The sequence below is a fragment of the Colossoma macropomum genome, unplaced genomic scaffold, assembly GCF_904425465.1.
Source record: "Colossoma macropomum unplaced genomic scaffold, Colossoma_macropomum, whole genome shotgun sequence".
In the NCBI taxonomy this organism is placed as follows: domain Eukaryota; kingdom Metazoa; phylum Chordata; class Actinopteri; order Characiformes; family Serrasalmidae; genus Colossoma; species Colossoma macropomum.
The window spans coordinates 6,056,411-6,082,136 of record NW_023494810.1 but is presented as its reverse complement, the minus strand read 5'-3'; the positions used below and the strand labels follow the sequence as shown (position 1 = coordinate 6,082,136).

General features: G+C 39.0%; 2 protein-coding genes across 6 annotated transcripts; both read left to right on the top strand.

The window, feature by feature from the left end:
* Positions 1-431: 431 nt before the first annotated feature.
* On the top strand, positions 432-14,266 carry LOC118799817 (migration and invasion inhibitory protein). Of its 3 annotated transcripts, XM_036559870.1 has the most exons (9): positions 432-1,063; positions 2,318-2,511; positions 3,857-3,959; positions 4,852-4,963; positions 5,598-5,677; positions 6,237-6,363; positions 6,457-6,553; positions 7,823-7,948; positions 11,941-14,266. In XM_036559870.1, the coding sequence occupies exons 1-9, from the start codon at positions 730-732 to the stop codon at positions 12,076-12,078; spliced, it is 1,311 nt and encodes a 436-aa protein (XP_036415763.1). In that variant the 5' UTR covers positions 432-729; the 3' UTR covers positions 12,079-14,266. The 3 variants fall into 3 exon arrangements, 2 of the variants coding, with proteins under 2 accessions (XP_036415763.1, XP_036415764.1); XR_005006137.1 differs by lacking the exon at positions 11,941-14,266 and having other exon boundaries at positions 6,457-6,726; positions 7,823-7,922; XM_036559871.1 differs by lacking the exon at positions 11,941-14,266 and having other exon boundaries at positions 6,457-6,599; positions 7,823-8,683.
* Positions 14,267-14,519: 253 nt separating this feature from the next.
* Positions 14,520-23,608, top strand: si:dkeyp-61b2.1 (G8 domain-containing protein DDB_G0286311). 3 transcript variants are annotated; one of them, XM_036560042.1, is made up of 8 exons: positions 14,520-14,956; positions 16,558-16,603; positions 17,782-17,886; positions 18,800-18,983; positions 21,405-21,820; positions 22,006-22,135; positions 22,558-22,577; positions 23,360-23,608. In XM_036560042.1, the coding sequence occupies exons 1-8, from the start codon at positions 14,903-14,905 to the stop codon at positions 23,416-23,418; spliced, it is 1,014 nt and encodes a 337-aa protein (XP_036415935.1). In that variant the 5' UTR covers positions 14,520-14,902; the 3' UTR covers positions 23,419-23,608. The 3 variants fall into 3 exon arrangements, with proteins under 3 accessions (XP_036415935.1, XP_036415934.1, XP_036415936.1); XM_036560041.1 differs by having other exon boundaries at positions 23,357-23,608; XM_036560043.1 differs by lacking the exon at positions 14,520-14,956 and adding an exon at positions 16,199-16,280 and having other exon boundaries at positions 23,357-23,608.
* The last annotated feature ends 2,118 nt before the right edge of the window (positions 23,609-25,726 follow it).

The window sequence follows — 25,726 nt, the reverse complement described above, 5'->3', positions numbered from 1 at the left end:
TCTTTCACACAAGGCCAGGTTTCTGTTCACAGATCGATTGAGCTACAAACATCAGCAAACAGGCATCTGTGCATCCTAACGAGAAAGATTACTGATATGTTTATTTATTCCATATTTATGTCACTACACTTCTCAGGAAAGTCTGTCTATATGTCACTCAAAGCATTATGGGGTGCAGGTAATAGGGTGGGTTGCTTTTGTGATTCCTCCTATGACCAATGAGGGGACACTCCCCTCAGATGAGACCTTCTCAGTAAATGAAGAAGATCGTGTGGCCTTTGATAACCGTATCAGTCTTTCTTTTTTCCAGGGGGTTTTTCGTTCTGCTGTTGCTATGTCTTTAAAATTCAATGTTCTTGCACGGCTGCATTGTGGGAAAGGCCAGGAGCCAATCAGGGAGCCGCACTGCCCGTTTTTTCTGTCGAGAGAGGTAAACTCGAAAACGGACAGAAGCGGTTGTAGGCTGTGCTGGACGCAGCGAAACAAGGGCTGTCTTTTAAAATTCACATTAATTTCGAGAGGACATATTTACTGTAATGCGAGAGGTGACGTTTGTTTTCACACTTTCAACCGAAACTTTTCCAGGCTGCGCCGCTGTCGTAGTTGCTATGGTGACCATAAGCGCAGACTTTGTTTGTTAGCTATGCTAAGCTAAGCTAAGCTAAGCTAAACTAAACAAAGCGGAGTTTTTCCCAACGCAGCGCGTTTCGTCCTCGGTTAAAAACCAAAATGTTGTCTTTTGAACGCTTGGACGCTTTGCGAAAGCAGAACAAGGAGCTGCTGACAAAGCTGCAGCTGCAAACCGAGAGCCTGAAGTTAGCGTGTCCGGGCGAACGGGCAGAAACGGCGGACAGCTCAGTGTCCGCTGCTGGTAATGTCGATGGATCCTCATCAGTGAAGGGAAAGAAAAGGGACCGAGGGCCTCTAACTGGGCGAAACGGTGACTTGTTTAACATATCCGATCTTGTGGTCAACACTATGGCTATGAGTGAAAAGCGGCCACATGTTGCTCGGGAAGCGCTTTGCAAACCCATGACTGGGACGAAAAGAACCGAGGTTTCTGGTGAGGGGATTTCTGAAGCATTAATATAGGTAGCAAGCTTTATACCTGCCTGTCGGCGCACAAGCTGTGGAAATTATGACGCTAGGGGAATAAACACAGGCTTTTATTAGTAGCTTATAGATTAAAAGCCACTAAAACTGCCTTTCAAAAGTTTGGAATCGCTTGTCATATGACTCGTTGTTGTTGTTTATCCAATAATAACTTATCTTAAGGGGATTTCCGCCGATTTAAAAATATATCATGTATAGTTCAGTCAGAGAGATGTGGATGAAGTCATTCAGAGTGGTTTGATGTGAAATGGTTCCATGTATATATCAGATTTCTTTACAGATTTCTTTATTTCTTTACTGGTGATAGGAACCAGGCGTTGCAGTTGCATTTCGTCATTTACTATCCAAAACGGCCGGTGAACACGCATACACGTGTCTTCTCAGTTTTATATGTAAGTTCAGTTATTGTAAAATAATGTCAAATCAGAATAAAAAGTATCTGTGGGGACTGTTTTGCCTTAGAACGCCTTGCATGTTCCCCTCCGCTGTGAATGGATTAAATAAAATGTTTTAAACTAAAACCTCTCAAAACTGTTTTGCCAGAATGTTTCAGTCACCAAGCAGTGCATTACTAACCATTGCATGTGAGTACTTCCTGTGAAGGAGCCATTCTAGGCATTAAACTCTTTGGACATCTGGTTCTTATCACCATCGCTGTGAACAAATTTATTTGAACAAGTTTCTCTAGATTGCAGTATTTCACACCAGACCACTGAATGACTTTGTGTATGTTGCAGTGCATTTCTTTATGCAGACATTTTGAAATATTGGTGGAATTTCCCTTTAAATATCATAAACTGCTCACCAAAAGTACACATTCAAGTGTTTTGGTCTCTACAGCAAAAATCTGAAATGATAAACATGTAATTTTCTGCTATTTTATGGTTTTCCATGTTTTTTTTGTCTTTACCTCTGTTTATTGATCGCCGCTTTTGAAACATGATGCAAGGATATTCATTTTACTATAACTTTATTTTTAATGTTACACAGATTTATCATTTTTATTTTCCAAACTCTTGAACGGTGGCGTAAATCAACTGCACTGTTTTCTAAGAGCTCATCTATGTATTTGTCATATTACACCTATTACAATCTTGTCATGGAGAGTTTTATGTACATCAGACCCAAAGAACAGTTGTTAATAGTTCCAGCAGTTCAGCAGCTGTAGCTGTGGTGGTTCTTTTAAAGGTGTTTTTGCTTTCAGGAGAGAGGCCAAATTATTTTGGTGATGAAGCTTTCAGGCCAGCTGAGCACATAACCGAACAAAGCCAGTCTTCAGAAGACACTACATACACCAGGCTCCTGCAAGACCAGGGAAACAGTCGCTTACATCAACAGATTGTCACTGGAGACTGGATGCAACAAAAGCCCATTCTTCTCCCGCATGACAGGGATAGGGTGAGTAGGAGGTCATTAAAGGGAATTGCACAGGTTGTTTTTCCAGAATTTCCAGAATTGTTCAATCATTGAGAGTCATTCAGAGTGGTTTTGTGCGAAGTGGTGCGTAGTAGAGAAACGTACCCCTTAGATTTTCTTCAGAATGGTGTTTGGAACAGATGTTGTAATGTCTGCAATGCAAATACAGGCATTTTATGTACTATCGAAAACGTCTAGTGAATCTATTTGTCTTCTGACTGAGCTTTCACATGCACTGTTGATATTAGTAAAATTGTGATAAATCTGGAAATGGTTGGTTGTTACACATCATCATGTACCTCTCTGTCCTGCATGTATTTTACAAAGTATGTTTTAGGCCAAAAGCTTATGTAAACTAATCTAATCTAACTAATAATCTAACTAAAAACACATTCAAAACCATTTCTTGTAATAACTTTCCGTGAAGGGGATTTTAGAGACTGTCTGGGGCCGTATTACAGAAACTTAATATCTTTTTGTCATAATTTAAGTACTGTTTCTGTAATACTGTTTTCTTTATGGTAACTTAAGAATTGGTGTTCTGTAATAGCATTTGTTCTAAATGCAGCCCTAATTGAAGTTGTCATGGTGACTAAGCACATAAGATAAAATTTCAGACTTATGAAGTTTCTGTAATACAGCCTCTGGTTTCTGTCACCTCTGTGTACTCTGTGGACTCCATAAGTTTCTCTAGAGCAGTGCATTTCACATCTGACCACTCTACATAATTTTCTTTATAACTTTACAATTGAATTATGCAAAATGTTGAAAAATTAGTGGAATTTCTCTATTTTAAGTCTAAAGGGTTTTGTCCAAGTTCAGCGTGGGCCAAAGTGCACCAACAAAGTTGTTAATTTCTTAAAGTGTTTCTTTAAGTGATTGTTTTTTGACAGTTTAATGAGTTAGGGGTGTAGCAGTAAACATTTTCAAGTCCAACATGGTTTTTGGTTTTGAGGGAGTCGATTGAGTGTGGGTCAGTGCATAGCCCCTCCCCTGCCTGTCTACTTAACTCTGATAAGCTCAGTGAGGGATGTGCATTCCGACTAAGTTTGATATTTGAGTATCTAATGAACGGATAGTTGGTTAACTGCAGGGATGGAAAAAAGGTTGCACCATTAAAAATAGCAGCACAGAGAAATATGTTTGAAAATGGTATTGAGTTTTTAATATTATGTTATATATTTCTATATATGTATAGAAATTTTTACCCCCTCACTATCAGTTGGTAATGTAACTTATTTTATCTATGAATGAGTAAGAAGAGTAGGTTGTATTGCCTAATACTGTAAACGATTTTGACTGGGTGTTACATGTATTGATGTTGCAGAGAGGCTTGGACAAAGTTTCATTTCAGTCACCTGGCCAGGAGCTAGAGACCACAGCAGAGAGACGACATATGCAGCCCTTACTAGGCTACGACTGGATAGCTGGTAAGTCCTTCAGTTTTAACCCCTTAACATTCTTGGCCCACTGGCAGATCCAGACTTTCATTTCTCACTACTATAGCTTAACAACAATGAGCCTCATTAACCAGCCATTCCGAAGAAGAAAATACTTCTTAAAACCCACTTACGCAGTTTTCACGAAGATTCTGACATTCACTATTATTTGGGATTTGTTCTTAGGTTAGAACAGAATCTACACACACTCAAGAGCACAAAAGTTTCTCCCCAATTTAGTCGTCTCCAATTCCACCCGCTAGTTAGGACTCCACCAATGAGACGATACTGTCAACGCTAGGAGGGCGAAGGCTAACACAGGCTTCGTCCGAGACCTGTGAAGCGCCGTCACATCTTTTAGAACTGCCACGCAACGTCATTGGATAGCTGAACGCACTCAGAGGAAAGCGCCAACCGCCAGATATGTTATGTCAGTTAACGGACGCCTGCGCTGACTATGGGGGGAGAAGGGGGGCCATCCTACCCACCCACAGAGCGAGGCCAATAGTACTCCCGGCCACGGACGGCTATAGTATCACCAGGGATCGAACTCACGATCTCCTGATGATAAGGCCAACACTTAGACGGTTGCGACACTTGGGAGCCCCCACAATTCTGCAGTTTAAGAAAATGTCATGAATCTGACGTACACTTCTTCTTAAAACCTTTCTCAAGAACACGTTTTAGAAAAAAATGAGGAACACGGTGAATGAGGCTTGATGATTTTGCATTATTTTATAGCTAGTTGCTGAATAATTAGGAGTTAAGTAAATTTAGAAGGGAAATGACTGTAGATTGCAAGACTTGTCACTATAGAAACAGATAAAAGGCCTGTTTTTAAAAACAGTGCCTCAGATCAAATGCTGCTTTTATCTTCTTTCAGGCTTGCTTGATGCAGAGAGCTCCTTGGCTGAGCGCTCGGAGCAGTTCTTCAGTGAGCTCCGCAGCTTTCGCCAGGTCAACAAAGATGAATGTATCCACAGCCAGTCTTCAGGGTCAGAAATGTTGTCTTTCATCACACCAAACCACACCATGCGTAAATCCTGTATTGTGTAATCTTTACACTTGTCACGCAGAAGATTATGGCTCACTCCTTCTTGCAGAGCTGTTTCCTCTCTTTGCTGTGCACTGTTCTTTTCCTGTCCTGGTGCATCAGATCAATGGGGTGTATGTCTGCAAAATCGGATTTACATAATTTCCCCTCTTAACCTTGTAGATAACAGTATGTCACGTAGTGTCACAGATAAGTCAAGTAGATTTAAGACTGCTTAACAGCTTAATGTGGTTTGAGGCAAATCCGTGATGATTTACTTGTGTAGTTTGCATTGTGCTTACCTGATGGCTGTGATCTTCCATTACTTACATTTGTATCTCCAGTGCAAAACAAAACAAGCAAATTTCAGACACTTTTTGGCTGAACTATCATATTACATTTCCCCTTTTTTGAAGCATTGTGGTGAGGATATTGTTGTGTGTTGTGATAGTCTTGCTGCAAAACCCATTTAAGCTGATGATAAAAAGAGAAAATGGAAAAAGCTTATAGGAATTGTATGGTTGAGATTCATACACTCTCAAACTCTTGATTTTCTCTTTTATTTACCTTTGTCTGTCATTCTTTTCTTTTTACAGCCTTCCTCTTGTAACAGACCTTTGGTCATCCTCAGCAGAAGAAGATACTGACCAAGAGCATACTCCAGATACTCACCAGTGTATGACCCTCGTGTGTTTAGTAAATGGCCGCATTAGTTCTAGGATAATTTAAAGTTAACCCTTAAAAGTCAAGAGTTTTTGCTGCTGATAGCATGAGCACACAAGCCTGAGCACAATATTATTTATTTCTGACTTGTAGCTCATTAAAATACTTGCAGAAATTCTGTAGGAAGATTCTAAACTTTCACTCCATACCGCAGTTGTGTTTGTATGTAGAAAAGGGGATGTTATGATATGATTTGTATTGGATGAAAGTTCTGCTGTTCTGCATATGGTCTTGTTATGCAGAAAGAAAAAAAATGTCCTTTGTCCTCACATTTGTCAGTATTGACATCAAAAAAATCGAAATTTCTGTAGATACAGAATATAAATCAAGTGTAAATGTAATTAATTGTGTTAGTATGCTATTAAGCAAGAAACAGTGCAATTTTGAATGGTGTACCTTTGAGTACTATTGCTGAACGAAAGTAATATCTCGACTTCTGTAGTTTAAATCTGTTAATGGCACGGCGAGTGATATAGTTTAACACTTGTTTTTCATTGTTGTTTGATCCTCAGGCACATTCTGCTACCGAATAAACAGTCGTCTGTTTGCCACTCCTCTGGATACTCCGGCTGCGTGTCCCATTTGCAAGATGCCCAAAGTCATACACCCACACACTGAGAAGGAACCTGCCTTTATTAGGTTAGAATGTAAACAGAGAGATTGTGCCTATGATGAATTTTATGTTTGTCACACAAATGTAAAAGTTACATTTTAATCTTCTGTCTGGAACAGGGTCAGTATTCCCCGTTCAACGCTTCTGCCTGCATATCGATACAAAGCCCATCGTCGCTGTAGTTTTGATCCAACAGACAGTCTTGGTTTGCCCTCTGTGAGTTTGCACTGGAAATACATTTACAGGCATACTACAAAGCATAGTAGGTTGATTAAAATAAGTTTTCTTTTACCACAAAACAGCTGATTAGTGTTGAAGAGTTGAGCTGGAGGGTGTTCCACAAAGCAGGTTTTCTCAGTTAGCCAGGTCACTTAAGCCCAAAGTTTGAGGTAAGCAACATTCTTGTCAGACTATCCTTAAATTGGGCTTAAAGGTATATTATGAATGATTTATCTTTTTGTCAAAAATACAAAGTAGCATGCAAGCTGCACTGTAAATGTACTCAAAATAAAAAAATAAAGCCGCTGTTGACTTAGAGTTTTTATAACCCTGTCATACATTTTTATGGATTGACGTTGGAATATTATCCTCAGAATATGTTCTCGCTGGATAAGGTGGACACTCAAGTACCAAGTGTTGATATTACTGACAGTACCATGAAAGTGTAATTAGCATAGTGGATAACCAGTCGCCCCTCACATGGAAGAGGTGGGTTAATCCCACTGTAATGCCAATGAGTCCTTGTGATAGATGGCAAATGTTACATCCAGTTAACATTGTAAGCAGCCTATTGAACATAGAAGATACTTTGAAACAACAGCCACAGCTTCCCAAGGGTATGCAGCACATCTGACATTACAAAGTTCTTCTGTAAGGTGTTCGAAATTCCATATTTTTACCACCATGTACCCTATCATACAGAGGGGACCAAAAGCTGTTTTGCATTCCTTTGTATTTTAATGCTAAATTTAATGCTTACTTTCATTACAAATAGTATTATCAGCATAACAAGTTTAATGAAAAGTAGAATCATTAAGGGTTAACATGAATTTCGTAATTTCTTGTGTGTGTGTGTTTGGTAGGTGTAATGACAGTGTGCACTCAAGCTTGCATGGATTCCTTAAGTTTCTGCAAGAGCCTCTGATCAGTAGACCAAATCCACCTGAGAGTGTTTCAGTTTGAATAGTAACCTAGAATAGTGCAAAATTTTAAATATAAGTTAAATCTAAATTGTCATAACATTGTCACAACATAAAAACATTTCAAATTTTTCAGATTTCTAACACTTTCCCTTGTTTATTTCCAGGTTTAAATAAATAAAAAGAACAACAACAAAAAACAGATTTTCAGTGTTGTCTCAGACCTTTGGTGTTTCAGTGCCTCCATCTTTACTGAGAATTCCTGCTTTGTAAAATACTCTCCTGAATTACTGGGGAATGCTGCTTTCTCAGATGCTCATGGACATAATTATGATTCCTGTTGCAGCACTGTTTGTCTGGATGGTCGAACTCCAGCCTGAAAACAGGCTCCCAGATGAGCAGTCTAGATCTTAGAAGTTCACTGGTGAGCAGGCCGGATACAGGGCCATCTGGCCAGCCTGAGCACCAGCTGGTAAGTACAAGCCAGATTGTTATTATATATTACTTTGCATTGTCCTTTTTTGGTTTTCAAAACTAGTTTCTCCATAATCTGTTTACTTTGTATTTATGCATTGTAATAACCACCATGAACAGGTACAAGAAGGCAGATAAATTAGTGTAGGATGGATCTGTTCGTAAAATAATGACATATTGTGTCAGTCAGAGCTCTAAACGTCACAGTTAATGATGACATTACAGGGCAGCTGCTCACAGACTGCCTCCCTGCTCTATGAGTACTGCAGTATTTACTTTAGAATGATAATCAGGTCATACACAACATATGTTGACAGCATGATAGGGTGTTTTTAGGAAGGTCTTAGGGTAGATTTTGAGAAAATTTTACAAAATTCTCTCTATGTGATTTTAACAGAGTTTAATATTGTCATTCTATAACACTGTTGTGTATGTATGTTATTTATACAAATACAGTACATTTATTTAATATTTTAAACTGTACTATAGATTTGTAGCATAGCTACAAATATGAGCAACGCCTGCACAAAACCCCACCGTTTCCTGATTTCCCTGCCACAGAATAACTTTTGTTATGCAATATTCACAAAAATTGCCTAAAATCTGTATATGTATAATTGTGTATGCCAGTCAGCTTGCTGGTTACCCCATTGCAGGGAAAGCCACCCTCATTGTCGACATCTGAGCAAGCGCAGAAGCCAGAACAACCCAAAAAACCTGTTCTGCATTATTGAACCGAACAGTACAAACTATTTAGGTTTTTGTCAGATTTTTTCGATTTCAAATTTTGAAATGGAAATTTTACCTTTAGTTTTGAGTTTTTAGGTCTCTCCCTATTCAAACGAGAAAGAAGCCTGGTCTTGTACTGCTGTAAATAACTGCCAGGCGGCATTGCAAAGATGGCTACTAAGTGGCTTTTCTAATCACATTGTCAGACATAAATAGAGTGCTTTAAATAATTTTTGCAATTTTGCAATAGCAGCTGTATGAGGGTGAAATGGCTTCGGTTGTGAGGAATCAGCGGAACTTTTTTTTAGAGCTTAGTTTCAGATGATGATTAATAGATTTAAGATTAAACCGCCTGCAGTTATATTTTTAGTTTTTTGCGGGCTTAGTGTTTTCATTAGCGTTTGGTGTTTGAAAGAGCTAATTGATTGTTTGAACTTGTCTATTAAAACAAGTGTATATAGATTATTCTCTCTAGTATTCTTGAATGATGAACTTTTTGAGAACATTTTTTCCCCGAATAATTCGAGTTTCAGGGTTTTTTCCCCTTTCTTCTTAATGGAAAAACAGGTAGCACTGAGTTCTTCTAGCTCTAAACATGTTTTGACTTTGATTTTAACCTACCTGTGTGTTTGCCTCTGTGCAGACTGGTTTCTTTGTTTAGTTTATTTATTTTTTGCATGTCTGCAACTGTTCCATTGCCACGCTGTGACATTTAAATGTTGGGATTTCCTGAGGTTCATCTGGGTGTAGGAATCAGCCAGAGAAAAGGCCAGATCTGATCTTTTTTTTATGTTCAAAAACAAGGTTTACATCTGTGACCTTCTGTTTTAGGTGCTTTTATGTATTCTGATTGTCTTTCAGCCAGTGTTTGGAGCCCCTGAGGGGATGTGATGGGGGATGAGTGACTACTTTAAAAAACACAAATACATAAAATATATACCCTGCCATCATTGCGAAACATGTTGTTTAAATCTCTTCATAATAGTCTTATCTTGTGATCATGACGATTAAGACTACACCTGCCGCCAACACATCAGGGTGTGTTGCCAACTGTCTTGCTATTTTCTTTTGAATGCAATGAGATTCCATTGAATTCCTGTGGGCTCTGTAAAAATTATCACAGCTGCCTTTTTAGCAGAATGAGTTTCTGAAAAGAAGCCTCATCCTCACCATGGTTAAACATTAAAACATCTATAAAAAAGTACTTCTGTTTTTTTTTTTTTGCAGATTGTTCTGTTCATTGCCTATAAGAAGTCATGGTCATTGGTGTGACTCAGAAATCACACTGAGGCCCATGGCGCAGAAGAGCACATGCTGACCGGGCCACTCATATAGATACTGATAGAATTTTACACCCATGACACAGAATGATCCAGTTTCTAACAACAGACCTCCAGTTCTTCCTCCTTCCATCAACAATACATTGACAGAAGATCAGAAAGACTCAATTCACAGAGTACATTAAAATGTGCATTTTACTGTGGTGAACTGTGACAAAGCTGGGCGTTCGGTTTGGCCTATAAATGTCTTGGTCATCTCGTTTAAGAACAAGGAAAAAAGCAGCCCCTCTCTATAATGCTATATACTGCTAGTGGACATAAGAGATTCTAGCAATTCACATGAACATTTTGGCCCTTCTAAATTAAACACAGACAAATGTTGTAAAGCTTTAAAAAGACATTCCATTATTTGAAGCTACTAACAGACGTATTAAATGTTCGTATATTCTTATGTTAATCTGACACATCAGGCCTTCAGTTCAGCTCCTGAAGTCCTAAACAATGGCAGTTCTCTCTTAGCTCTGTTTACCTAGATATCACAGAGAGAAATAAATCCTGATTGGATCATTTTCTAATGGGTGCTTCAAAGATTTAACCCTTTTGTTTCCAGCTAAAACTTAACAATGGAATAAATAATACTACAGTACTTGTGCAGTTCAAATACAACAAGAATACTGCTAATATTAAAGTAAACTAAAAATTACATCTATTTTTGTATTTCACAGAAATCATTAAGTCTAAAAGGCTCTGAGGGTTCCCCTCTGGGATTTTATGAAAATATGTCAGCAAAGGCTCTCTGAACCTTCTTATTTGGTGTACATGCAAACAACATTTGTTCATTTTAAATGCAGAATGTACCAGTCTTGTGATTGTGTATAATGCAAATGATGTGCGGTTTTTAGAATGGTCTCAATTAATAATAGATGTGGGGTCTCAAAAGAGGATTTCGTACAAACTGACCTTTTGAACTTGGTAAGCAGCAGATTTGAACAAATAAATCAAAATAACTAAAAAACGGTCCAATATTTGGATATAACTTGTATTTGCATAGTTTTTCAAGTCATTGAACTAAATAATTCCACAGCAATTACTCTTGTTTTAGTCTCAGAGTACACCAGATATCATGTTGAAATTACTGAAAAAATCTCCTCACAATGATGGAACCAGACAGGGGATTGGTTTCTGAACTGCTCATGAGTTTTGATCCAGATAGGTAGAAAAGCATCAAATTTATGTTGCTGTCAGATGCCAGTGGGTGGAGCCTTCAGAGCATTGAGAAATGACAATTTCATTGTCTTTGTTTTCTTTTTTATTATTGTTCATTAAAGCATGGGGTGGCTGACTAGTCAAAAATAAATAAAACACAAAATTTTATACATAAAAATAAATTGGTCTGCCTGCCTGCCAGAGGACATTGTTAAACTTCTTAAGGATCTTTTGATCTGTGACATCCGCCGCCAACACAATAGGTGTGCCTGTTTTCCAGTGCACTCTATAGGAAGTGGCCGCTCTGCTGAAGATACCGTGAGCTTCGAAGTCTTCAAAGTTCAGAAAAGTGAGGCCATTTTCTTAACAGCTGAGCAATCCTGAAAGATTGCTTGGAGGCTGGACAGCTTTCCATAACAGCATCAACAGAGATGGAGAGAAATGGCTCATTCAGGGACAGTGACAGTTGAAAGATCAACCTCATCCTCACCATGGTTAAACATTAACCTAGCTAACCGGAGCGATAGGACTCATGGTGAAACTGAACGGTCCATTGTTCTGGTTTCACTGTGTGAGAAAAAAAGCTGTTTGTAGCCCTGTATTTACTCACAACTCAAAACAGACGATCATTATGAAAAAAGATCTTGAGATTAAACTTCCCACAGTGTCCTCTGGCAGTTAGGTAGTACCTAACTATTAAAACACTTCTCTGTGACTCACATTATATAATATTAGTGTGATTTCTCATTGGTGTTCTTTTTTGTACTTGTCTTAGAATTTGTCGGCGTCCAGAGTATCAGGAAACCAGCGTTCTGACCAGCTGCTGGACGCGTCTCGTCTGGCACGATACCGCTTCCAGCACCTTGGCCCTGCGAGGACTAAGCCAAATAAGAGCTCCTATCCTGTGTACTGATGCTTCCACTCTTCCAGCCATAACTGAATGGCCCTCTCTGTGTATACTGTACGCTATGACTGCTGGACTTTACAGTAATGCAAATGATGTTTCACAGCCTGTCTTTTCTTCGTATTCACATTTTCATAGCACAGTAATGATTCTGAATTCACAGTTTGATCTTATCCCATTTTGCCAGGTGGCAGATTTCAATCTCTTACTGATATCACTGTTGCTGTGAAATAGTGTTCGACTCAAAAAAAGTGATGTAGCCATGTGTCTTTTTTTTTTTTTGCCCTGTGGTTTTAGCAGTCAAGATAAAAAGTGAGGCGATAATAATTAAAGGTCAGGCCAAATGATTGGAAATGAAACCCGCAGCCCAGATGTGTCCTTACATCAAAGCTTAAACGCTGTCTAGAAAGTAGCCCTTTCTATGGGCAAACTGGCCCACTACATCTTGTTGCCATGTATGGATTTTAGCCATCACACTTTCTGTATATGTGGGCCCATTTGTCTTGTTAATACCGGGTTACTAATGTTTATGGTTTAGCTACCATAGAGAACCCTTTGATAAGAATTTATTAACTCTTGCATGGGACAATCAGTAGAACAGAAGCTTGTTACTGTGAAATAACAATGATCAGTTATTGTACTGTTACTGCTGATGTCACTTCTGCTATGCAGTCTGTAGCTTGTGAAATGAATCATTTTTAAAAAAACTGGATTATTAATGGGCTCATTTCGTGGAAAAAAAACTAATGAATTGGTTTGATGTCATCAATTTTTAAAGGTTCAGTACATACTGTTCACTCTCCATTCCACATATGGAAACTAAGCTGCAAAAATGGCCTGTTTTGAAAACATTTTTGTGATGTCATGAAAACCGATATATTTACGTATATGTGCTTCTTCAGCCTACAGCAGTGCGGCCACGCCCATTCACGCTTTAATACACCTTAAAGACTGCTTCTTAAATGAGCCACGATACAGGGTGACCAATCAGAACACAGCTCATTTCCGTATATCAGTATATTAGAGGCACAGTAACAAAGCCAGCCTGTCTAATTGTAAAGGATTAGAGAGAGGGTGAAAAATGTTAATGAATGATGTAATAAATTGAATAATTTTTTTTGGCCCATCAGTAAACACGTTTTGTTTTTTTTTAATTCATATACTTGGTTAAGACCAGAGCCATGGCCAGAGGTGGCGAGGGCCACCGTAGAATGAAGCATGGCCACCCCTATTATGGAAACTGACAGACTGTTTGATGGTAAGATGCATATCAGAGGTTAGTCAGCTATAATTGTTTACCACGCTAACTGATTTCGTTTTACAGCTGAATACATGCGTGTGTTTTAGTATTCCATTATACAGGTTTGTCTGTCCAGCTTTGTAATCATTGGACTGATGCATAAGCTGTAGCGAAAGCACCCTAAATGAAAGACTACTGTGGCCAGTCTAGATGATTTTTTTATTTAGAGTCAACGCTGCACTGAAAAAGTGATTTAATTTGCTTAATTCAAACACATCATTTCATCATGAATGACTAATAAAATAATAATAATAATAAAAATCAAAGTTTCATACGCTACATCAACACAGCTTTGTCTTTCAGTTTACTTTTGCCAATAATTGAATTGATGTAAGCTGCTTTTTTATTCATGAGGAAATTGTGGACATAAATTATGTACAGACCAAACCAGTGCATCACTTTTTATGTCATTTTAATACAGTAAGGCTCTTTTATGTGGGTTTTTTTTGTTCTAGCAGTGTGCTACCCCAATAAATCTCTGGGTTTTACCTGCCCACTGCATGGCCCTGATTAAAGGGGAACTCCACCGATTTTTCAAAATTTCTGTACGATTCAGTAGCTGAGATGTAAACTAAGTTATTGAGAGTGGTTTGATGTAAAGTGGTTAATTGTAGAGAAACTTAACAACTCAGATTTTGTTTACAGTGGTGGTGATGGGAACCAGGAGTTCTGATGTTTACAGCACAAGCCATTTTACTTGCTAACCAAAACCCCCAGTGAACCTACGTGCGTTTTCTGAGTTTTTCTACGTAATGTTGATGGTGGTAAAATAAATGTCAATCTGAAAAAGTTTTCTTTAGGGACTATGTTGTTGTAGAACACCCTTTACGTATCCTCCCACCATTAATGGATTAAAACACGTTTTATACCAAACCTTCATCACAAAACACTGCCTCAGATACCAGACAGCATATTCATAAACACTTGTAATAACTTACAAAGCATTTGTAATAATAACTTGAGCTGTGAGGGGCTTTTTAGAGGCGTTAGATTCCTCAGACGTCTGGTTCCCATCACCATCACTGTGACACTGCGTCTCAATTCAGACTGTACGTTTCTCTAGAACAGCATTTCACACCAGACCGATCTGAATGGTTCTGTTAACATAGTAAAGCACACATTGGGAAAAAAATAGGAGGGGTGTGTTCTCTTTAATTCCTCCCACAGTCTGATTGCCCATAGGTGTGTGTGTGTGTGTGTGTGTGCGTGTGGATATACATGTCTGTGTGTCTGTCCTGCGATGGACTGCCGACCTGTCCAGGATGTATCCTGCCTTCCGCCCAGTGACCACTGGGATAGGCTCCAGCTCCCACCGCGACCCAGAAGGATGAGCAGTTTAGAAAGTGTGTGTGTGTGTGTGTGTGTTTGTGTGTGTGTTCGTGTATGTGTTTTACACGTCACAGTCAGAGCCTTTATAAGGCGGCAACTTCGAAACCATGAGATTTCCCCTCAGCAGAACTGCTCTGTCGCTTCAGCTGGCCTCACTGGCAGCGGTTGGCCGAGGCAAACGGGATAAAATACTCATTGACCATCATGACAAAGTCGTCGTCTCCACCGTGGCTGGGAGCTTTTCTTCTGCTGTGTCTGGTAAGAGCGAGTTCCTCTGTGCGTTTTTGGTGGTTGGTGTTTTTCTCCCTGGGGACTCCAGTGTCTCTCACTTCGCTTTTAGCACCAGCACCGTTCTGGGTGCTACTGCTTGAGTCTTTTACAAATCTTTTGGGACGGAAAGAGACCATTTCTTCCTAACCACGGGCTTTTAAATGTCTTTTTCTTTGCGGATGTGGAGCTTCAGTTGTGGTGAATGAATTAGCCGCATGTTTAACATAGACGCTGTGCTGAATGGGGATATCACTTCTGTATCAAACTGCTGTTGGTATGTGATGCTACTGAATTCTGAGGTAATTTTTTTTAACCCTCCTATTATCTTTGTGGTCAGTCTGACTTCGTTATAATAAATGACTGACATCATTTTTTTTTGTGGCAGAGAAACAAAGTACCTGACGTTAACCTGGCTAACAGTTTTAACCCTAATCGCTCTGTGGAGGTTTAAGTCGTTTGACCCTATCAGGATGAAGATGTTGGTGAATTGGAAGATGACTGGAGGGGTTAATCGATTTCACAATCTATAAAACCGTTACGATTTCACATTGCTTTCATTTCATCTAACCTGCTCCACATCACAAGAGCTCCACTCTCGTTTGCGTTTCATCCATTTCCTCTCTAATACTGGCCTGCTTTTTTTTTCATGTGGTGTTTTAAGTCATCAGTGAATTTCCAGAAATCAGAGATTATAGGTGACAGTGCAGTGCAAACTTACTGGTAGGCTTCATACTCATTTCTAGCATCCACCAGTCAGCTTGATGCTGAACCACAAATAACGTGGCTTGCTTTTGTGATCTTACACACAGTCCTCAGAGCAGATCAATAATGGGGTCATGGTGGCCATGAGGTTTTTTTTTTGTTTTGTTTTTTTTTTTTTTTTTTTAAATAAAGTGTTTTGGTCATGAAGCCTCCAACTGAGGACCGCTGCAGTAATCATGTGGATGTGTTCTGGCCATGAACTTTAGCTTTTTGTTCTTATCTGCTCTGCTTTTGCGCACTTGGGGAGGTGATGTTGTCACCCATGGTGTCCTTTTGGAGGCCCTGTTTTCCGGTCACCCAGTCATAAACATGTGTTTTGCAATCTGTTCCTCAGAAAGGTCATCTAAACATGATATCCAGCTTGTCACCACCTGCTTACGCTCCTTGTGTAACATGCAAAAGCAGTCAAATTGTGGGGATTTTGGGGGGGCTGGAGGACTTTTTGAAGAAGATTTACGAAGACAGGAGGGAAAAGTGGATGCAGAAGTGCGTTAGTTAATAAATGGCAGCAGTTTTGCATCACCAGATGGCTGCATTACGACTCCTTCCAGTAAGGCCCCAGTAAAATGACTGGTCTGCAGAATTTATGGCACTGCCATGGTGGCATTTAGTTTTGTGTTGTTAGTTTAGAGTTTGTGTTGCTGTGGTTTATGTCATGAGCTGACCTCAGAATTATATTTAGTGTGGATTCTGAGAACTGGTCTGTACTGGTTTCCCATGCATCGGCCACCACGTTAACCATTAATGCATTTATTTGAGTGAATGATGAGTAATAATGTATAGTTGTTGAGGCCTAATTGACCTTCTACCCCTTCCTCCTCTTCTAGCTGCCTCCAGCTGCGCCTAGAGCGTGCCCAAGTCAGTGTGAAACTGGTAAGTCCAGGCCTGCCAGTTATACTGGAGAATTAAAAGTACACTTTTTTAATTCAGTGGAACTGTTTTTGTAGGTGAATCAAAGCAATCCAAACGTTAAAATCTTTGCACATATTGATCAAGCTTTACCCATTTGCTGAGAGGTGGGGGTTTTCCCATTTTGTTGAAGAACAACAGTCAACATCATATTTAAGGGATTCAAAAACAGACAGACTTCCTCAGAAGGCACAGTAGTGAGTTAATACTGTGTAGTCACGGCTAGGTTAACACACGCTTAGTTGTGTAGTAATAACTCACATCAATGTCAGGCTGTCATGAGGTTTTAAACAAGGTTTTTTCCTCACTTCCCAAAGGCAAATCCCTGGCTGTGCTATGAGATGAGAGCACAGAGCTCGTATCCTTGGGGCACGCATGCAAATTTATTATCTTTTGTGACATCACATCATGGCTCAGTGGATGGAAATTCCAGTGAGTGGAATTCCACTCACCTTTCCTAGGTATTGAGTAGATGCAGGAAATATCAGCACGTGAATACATGCTTTTTATAGACCTCTGACCTTCAATAAAGAGGAAGCGCTTTCAGACTTCTCTTTTCATTTATGCTCCATAGACAGGAAATCAAGTGCAATTTCAGACACCTGAAATACACCCCTTGGGTGTCGTCCCGGTCCGAGCTGGCGCTCTTTTTATTTCTGAGCTGATCCGTATCACCGAGCTTTAATACAATTCGAGTGTCACCTTAACAAAAAGGAGATGTTGGTGATGCACCCAGTTTTCTTCCACTGACCCATCACACAACACAAAATGGAAAAATTTGTGTTTCCTTTTGACTGACCAACAGTAAAGGGCAGAAAGTAGAATGCTGCTTTCTGAGTCAGGGGCCAATGGGTTTTCTGCCATCTGTTCACAGCCTCCTTGTTTGTGCACCAGCCTTCCATGTTGTATACAATGCTTGATTTTACTGTCAACTTTCAAACAGTCTCAAGTTATCTTGAAAACGATAGTCAGCTAGTCATTTCTGGATTGCCTCATGGGTGCACAGTCATTGTGTATAACAGATGGTAGTGTCAAGGCTAGTTGTGTTATGACTTTTGATGCTGTGAAAATACCGAAACTCTGGGAATGATTCTAATGTCAGATGTAATGCTTCTGCTGTGCTGCTTTGTCCCTACAACCAGGCTTCGTCTTAAGGGATTGTAAGTGTGTGCCATGCAACCATGGCCAGTACTGGTACATAAGAAGCGGAGAGGGCCGATGCGAGAAGTGCATCCCCAGCTGCTCTGGTAAGATGATGGATGTGCGAAATCTGTATTACTAATTCATTTCTTCTCTGGAACACATCACAAATGACTGTACATAGTGTTAAAAGTAGGGTATGCAGAAATGCATCTGAAGTTGGTGAATCAGCTGCACAAGTTTAGAATAAATTCTGTCCAAGTACAACATTAAAGGGCCTATTTCATAGAAAACTGCATTGTCCTTGCTTTTTTGAAATAATGTTGTATAGATGTGGTATTAAATGCTAGGAAAGTTCCAAAACCATTCACTAACCAGTCCAAGTGCAAAAAGAGCCTGTTTTGAATCCTCTGTTTTGTGAAGTCACGTACACCTGCTCATTTGCATATATCCACCTATTTAGCCCACAGCAGTTTAGCTCTGCCTAGTCATGTTGATATAAGGAGTGTTTTAGTCTGGGCTGCTTTTTGAATGCAGCAACAATAAAAGGAATCTGGTCATATTATTCCTTTCATTTATCAGTCTTAAAAACACAGTATTAATTTAATTCTAATAGATAAAGAGAGGTAGGGAATGTTACTATTTTCGGTATATAAAACCACACTAACATTATAAAATTGATACAAAATACAAGAATAATGTAGAATAATGGCCCTTTAATAAAAATCTCACGCTACTGTTATACATAAAAATCCACGAAAGAAAGCCTGTTGTGTTGTTTGTGTCCTCTAATGACATTTATGTACTCAGTGTGTTTAAAAAAAAAAAATCCAGAATCATATCAAAGTCATTTAAGCCAATCAAAGTGTGGTTGATTTTAACACGTCATTCAGTTGTTTCCTAATGAAAATGGATTTAAATGGATTTTTGCAAAGATTTACAGCCCTAGTTACAAATCAAGTATATGCTGAATCACTCAAGTGTCTTTATGGCTCACTGTCTGTGTCTGTATGTGTGCAGATAAGGAAAACAAAGTAGAAGTAAAAGCCTGCACTGTGACAACAAGGCGCGAGTGCCACTGCAAGCCAGGATTCTTCTGCCCAAGTCCAACAGAAATTAACTGCCGGAGGGAGTGTGAGCCCTGCGAAGCCGGCACCTTCTCCAGCACAGCATCTCTAAAGGGAAAGTGTCAGCCTTACACTGAGTAAGTATCAGTCTAATTTCACATTTGTTAGCATCAAAGACAACAGAGAATACTAGTGCACTTCAGGTCTTTAACCCTCCACATGTAATGCTTACAGGGGAGTTCCACCAATTTTTTAAAAATTCAGCATACTTAAATGTTTAAGGTGTAAATTAAGTCAGTCAGAGTGGTTTGATTTGAAATGCTTCTTTCCAGAGAAACTTTCAGTCAAATCTGTTCATATTGGTGGTGATAGGAACCAAATAACCGAAGCAGTATATCCCAGAAAGATATTCCATGAAATGGTTACGAATATGCTGCCTGATGCCTGAGACATCCTTTTACGATTTGAGGTAACGTTTGGCCTTAAACATAATTTTTAAAACATGTTCATGGCGGAGAGGTACATGCGTGGTGCTGTGAGACAAAATAGTTCCCAAAAAAACATATTTTTCTGATTTACCACTGTTTTTCCCATCATTAACACTACATATAGAAGCTCAGAAGACACATGTAGGTTTACTGGTAGTTTTGGATAGTGAATAAAATGGCTAAATGGCCTCTGGTTCCTGTCACCACCACTGTAAAGAAATCAGATTCTGTAAATTTCTCTACAGTGAGCCTTTTCACATCTAATCATTCTGAATGACAACACAGTGGATCAGGACTACTATATTGTTTGCTAGTGATCATATATTCCGAAATATTTTACAGGGATGAATCAGGATAACGTAGCACAAAGGCCTCATCAAATGGTCTTTGAGGAATGCTTATTACAGCATGGCTGACTTAACTGAGGAGCTTGCATCTCCTCAGTGAACTCAGCAAAAGCCAGAGTGTATCCTGTCATGCAATGATTTTGTCACGTGGTTGAGTAGTTGGGCTGAGTGTGTCTCTTCTGAACCTTCTGAAGTGCTCAGCATTTCTCCATATTCACTTTCAGTGACACGGGGGTGTACGCAAAGCTTTCACCTTCAAGATGGGTGCTGGATGCATGTGTACACTGTTGAATCTATGGATTGTAGAGGTCAGAGATTAAATCTAGCACTGACCTCATTCATATTACATAATACCGATTACATAGTGAACTGGTCAATTTTACCTTGAACGAATGGTTCTAGAACCATTACGTTGTGTGGAGGTTCTTTAAACCTTAAAGTTTTAAACATTCGCGCATCTCATTTACAAAAATGATTCTTTGAAGAAACATTCATTAAAAGGAGCCAAAAGTGGCATTGCTGGTAGGTGTCAGTTAGCTAAATGCTACAGAGGACAAACTTTTCTCAACTGAACTTCCCTGAGAAAACATTTAGCCGTCTGGCTAACTGATTTTAGCTGAACAGCTACTGTCCATTGTTCTTTTTGTTTTGCCGTCTTGGAATATCAAGTACAGCAGCTCTTTATTAACTAAAGCTATTCTTATGTTCTGTTGGTTCTCATAGCTAATTCTGCTAATGTAAGCTAACATTCAAGGTGAGCTAACTAGATTACTTGCTAGTTAGCATAGGTAGCCATTAAGGCTGCTGAAGCCGTGAGCAGTGGAGGTTCCTTCTCCAATGTAGTTGATTAGCTTATAGTAATTATTTGAGCAGTATTTCAAGAAGCAAATCATTTTCTTTATTAATGCTTTCATGTCAGGAGAACAATCAGCGCCGTAGCATTACTCTTACTTACGTAGGCAATTTCACTGCCCTTACAAGTAAAGATAGAGGAGACTCGGAATAAATACATCAGTCGTTATTCGGAAGATGTGCTTTTGCTTTGAACAATGCAAGTTATAATGAATATAACGAAGCTAAAATGTATAGTAGATCAGATCCACCCTGCAGGTTTATCAGTGAGGCACAGCCGCATTACTGGCTGTTGCAGATAGGCTTTGTTTTGCATGTTTCCACTCATGTAAAGACATGTGAGGTGGACTGTAAAGTGGAGCAAAAGTTTTCTGTGATAAATCTGCAGCCTCAGAAGCCTCTTTGTGATCTTTCATTGCCAGGAACAGGATTAGGACATAACACCCACATCTAGATCAGGCTTACTGGGCGTGAATGATCTTTCTTATGTCTCAAGTAGGACTGTAACTTTCAGCTATATCAAATTGTTTGCGTCCGATTTTTAGTTGTTGGGTCTTTTAAAAATGCCGAATGGACGTAGCAGAAGAAAAAACGAACTATGAATACACTTTTAAAGATTCCAAAATGCTTTATCGGAAAACAGACCAGTCTTTAAAGCTTCTAAAAAGACTTCCATCAAACAAAGATGTAAAAACACTGTAGCCAAACAGTACATATTAGCTCTGGTATGGTAGGTATGTTCTCTATTTATCGTCCATACAAATTGCCAGCAAAAATGTGGATTAATTGAGAGGGTATATTTTTTAACAATTTTAATTAATTGTTGTGGCCTAGTTTAGTGTGCACTAACGTGGTTTTATGTCCCCTTCAGTTGTGCCAGTGAAGGGATGGTGCTACTGAGAGAAGGTTCGTCCACTGAGGACCGAGTGTGTATCCCCCCCCCGACTACCCCCATCCCAACACCTACCAATGAACCCATGAACACACCTACATCCATATCCACCCCAGCACCCACCATCACCCCTACACCCACCTCTACACCCATGACCACCTCTAAATCTGTGACTGTCCCCTTTACTATGATCTTCGCACCTAAAACTGATGCACCGTCCACCGTGACCCCTGCCGTAGCTACCACTAGCCATCAGTCCACCAACGGATTGAAGCAGCAGACTTTGAAGAGCACGCATCAACTTCGAACCACGGGTTACATGAAGCATTTTCACTCTGAGATCACCATCACTTCAAGCACAAGTACAGACAATAAATCGAATGCTGATGAAAGAGGTATAGTGTCATGATGGATTCTAGAAAAGTTCTCGAATGTTTGCATGTAGTTTTTTGGTAGTTCCACATATTCGTACTGTATACAATGTACTTTCTGGATTGTTGCATGAGCAGTCTCATCCTGTCATTGACTAGAGGGCTCTCGAGTTCACAAGTTGCTTTTGTTGCATCTTTTTCTCCATTAGAGGGCCCTCTTCCGCCATCTCTGAACTGGCTGTTTTATTCTGCTGCTGATCGTCTTCCTCTTGCTGGTGCTGACTTGTCTCTCCACGAGGTGCAAAGGCAATACCTTAAAGAACAAACTGTGTTGGCCAGGTATGAACCAAAAAGGCAAAAACACAATACAAATCCACTAGTCATATGCTGAGAATTGTCCTTCTATGACCCTAACCACACCCTCCTGTCTTGAATGAACCTGAACGCAACAGCGCCTGTACTGGAATCCACCTCAGTGCACCACTTACTGTAAACCACACTGCATCTGAACTCACGTGTTTTCATTCCCATAATGTCTCACCTAAAGCAGATATTCACACAGTTTCAGAATTACAGCCCAATGTGCGCCTATGAGAGAACCTGAGAAACCACAGGAGAGCTTCAAATACTGCACTTAACACTGAGGCGCTCCTGTTTTATTGAACTATCACTTTATGACAATGCAATATTTAAATCAATCATCGTTTATGAGAATAGGATATGATGGGAAGAGTCTCATTGTTCTTCTTTTGTCTCTTTAGGTCTCACAATCGGGAAATATGTGAGTAGTTTCTACTGGTCATTACACAAAATGAAAGAGGCCCCGGTTTGTTTTAGCGACACACTTGTTTAATTCATTATTAGGGGTATAAAAATGCATTGATTATAAAAATATTTATTGATTTGAATTTTTTTGGTGAAAATATTTTCAGGCTATTTTTAAAGGTAAAGCCTTCCTCCCCAAATGTTATATTGTGTAAATAGTCCCTCCAGAAAAAAATATTATAATATTATAAAGTAAATCGTAGGCAGAATGCCATCTGCAAAAGTTTTGGTGCCCCTGCTCAAATTACACGTTTAATATGTCACTACATATTAAACGTGTCTTCAACAGAGAACTCACTTCTGCACATTTTAATGCACAGCTACTGTTTATATGCAGAATTTGATAGTGACATGAAAACATGTGTAACTGATAGATCTAAATCTTTCCTTGCAAAAAAAAAAATCTTCCTTTTTTTTCACAAGTGGAAATTTAGTGGTCAGGGCTGGGGACAGCCATCTCCCAGTAGAAAGTAACCTATATTTGATGACTTTGTGTATGTTTAGTTTATTGCTATCTCAGTTAAAGCCTTGGGTTTAAATAGATCATAACAATTTTTTAAATGTCTAGTTAAATATCTGAAATATGTGAGTGTGTGTGTGTGTGTGTGTGTGTGTGTGTGTGTGTATAAAATATATAAAAAGCATTCTAGTCAAATTTGAGTTTCATCATCACACATCATCTCGCATCTCAAAGCCCATTTCATGCTTTGCTTTGTTGTCCTTCTTTTGCCCCAGCAGCTGCAGCATTTGCAGAAGCCACAGCCAGCAGTGTCTTCCTCAGCCAGCAGCTGCCATAATGTGGAGATGCAGATACCTTTGGGCAGCGACGTCATGAACAGTGCTAGAAGTCAGGGCATGGGGCCGGGCCTCTGCCCTGGGGGCAGTCAGCAGGTCACCATGGATTACAACGGCAAAGGGGAGAGCATCAACAATACAGTGGGTGAGGAAAGCTTTTGTAACAATACAAGAACCGTTTTTGGTGCTATATAGAACCATTTTCAAAAAGTTTCTATAAAGAACCATCTACAGCACATTCTCCATCAATCTGAAGAACCATGTAGCGATGCAGAGAACCATTTAATCACACAAAGGGTTCTTTGAGCATATGTGGTTCTATATAGAACCATTTTCTTTATCTAAGGACTCTTTAAGAACCTGACTGAGGATTTTCTTAGTCTTAGCTTGTTTTAAGTACCCTTAATGTTCTCTGTTATTGTATTTTGTTTTCTTTTTTCTCTGTTGTTTTTGTTTAATATTTATTTTATTGTGAAGGACTTTGTAGCCTTGGCTTAGAAAAGTGCTGTATAAAGTTTACTTGCTAACAAAATACTTGATTACACTCTTCTGACAAACACTAGTTTGTAGTCTCGAGTGTTTTAAAATGTAATATTTTAAATCAATGTCTTAATTAAGTCTTAATTAAGTATATAACAATTAAGTAATTAAATATAAAATATGTAATAATGTAATGCAAAATAAAATGTAGGCAACTCTAGACTATTGTGATAAAATATGTCGCTGCTGTCGGAAGAAAACCTTGTATCTCCATTTTTGTCGTTTTTCAGTTTTTGTCATAATCTGAAAATCCCTGTTGGTCTTTACATGGTATGTAAATTTCATGAAGAATGGACCCAAAGAAACGGCCCAAAATGACTTCAAAAAAAGTCTGGTTCCATTGACTTACATTAAAAGTAAAGCAGGTTTTTTCTTTCTCCTGTAAAGTTACCATTTTGGAGATTTTCTTCCGATAACAGTGATATGTATTTTATTCATTTTACTGCATTTTTAATCATCTAAATGTTAAATTTCTTTGTAATGCTAATCCAAGTAGATCTAGTCTTAGTTTCTACATTTCATAAATGTTTATATTTTGGCATTTCCCTCAGCAAAAATCAACATCTTCACAAAATGCCCATATCGGTGCATCTCTAACTGTAAGTAGGGCACCATTCGCAATGTTTACTTTCCTCTTTCCTGCAAACAATTAGGCAAACGCGCCTGCACAGAGGATTATTTCAGAGTGTCTTTTTCTATGTAGCACTTCCAGACAGATTAACCTTAGCTTAACCTTAACTTTATCCTTATAATAAAGGTATGTGCTGTTATGGACAAGAAAGTGCAATTATTTCAATCTAGTCCACAATAGTACTATATTTAACAGACACATTGCGTAAAAGATCCACTCAATAGGATGGCGGAAGAAGAGTTTTGAAAAGAAGGTGTTGACCTTTATACGTGACGAAGCTTGTTTCACTGTAATCCCTTAAGAAAAAAGGCCTGGTGACACGGTAGCTCGACTGTGCGAAAGTATGGGCCGTGTATTGTGAGGGTTTTTTATCTACATCTTGCGCTTTCACCAGGAAACTAATCTACTTTATCTTGAGAGTCCATTGGTCCCCACTTCCTTTTGCACTTGTTTTCTTATCACATTTTCTTTCCCTGAAAAGCAGCGCTGCCAAGAAGCATTTCCTGGTTAAGCAGCTCAAACACAGGTTACATACAGTCTATGAAGATGAACGGTGGAGAAATTACTCAGCAAGTTGAGGAAACACTGACATAAAACTATGGTGTGTGTGTGGTTTTGTGTCAGAACTAAAAGGTTGAAATAAAAGAAGTGAAAACTTGTACCTGACAAAAAAGCATGAGGTATTTAGAAATACATCAAAGTGTGCCACACTTTCTTAACATCTCAAAATGAAAACACAATACCTTTAGCTTGCCTCGAGATACTTATATCCTGCCACTGTGGTAGATATAAACCATAAAAAAAACTCAATTGAGGCCACCACTATTATTCTGTTTAAAATGTATTTATTTAATTTATTGATTTAATATTTGAATGCATATACTGATCTCTCAGTAAAAACAGCCTAATAAATAGACCTATTTACATTATCGCTTTACAGGAGAAGGCAAAAACATTCTTCACTTTTAATGCAAATTAATGTAAAAAGAACTGATTCCATATGATTCTGGAGCTTTTCTATTAGTCTATTCTTAATGAATTTTTTACACAATGTAAAGTACAGCTGTGTGTTCAAATGGGTATCAGAAATCAATTGCCAAATGTTTTCTCTCAGCTCCTTAAAGCAACAGTATGTAACA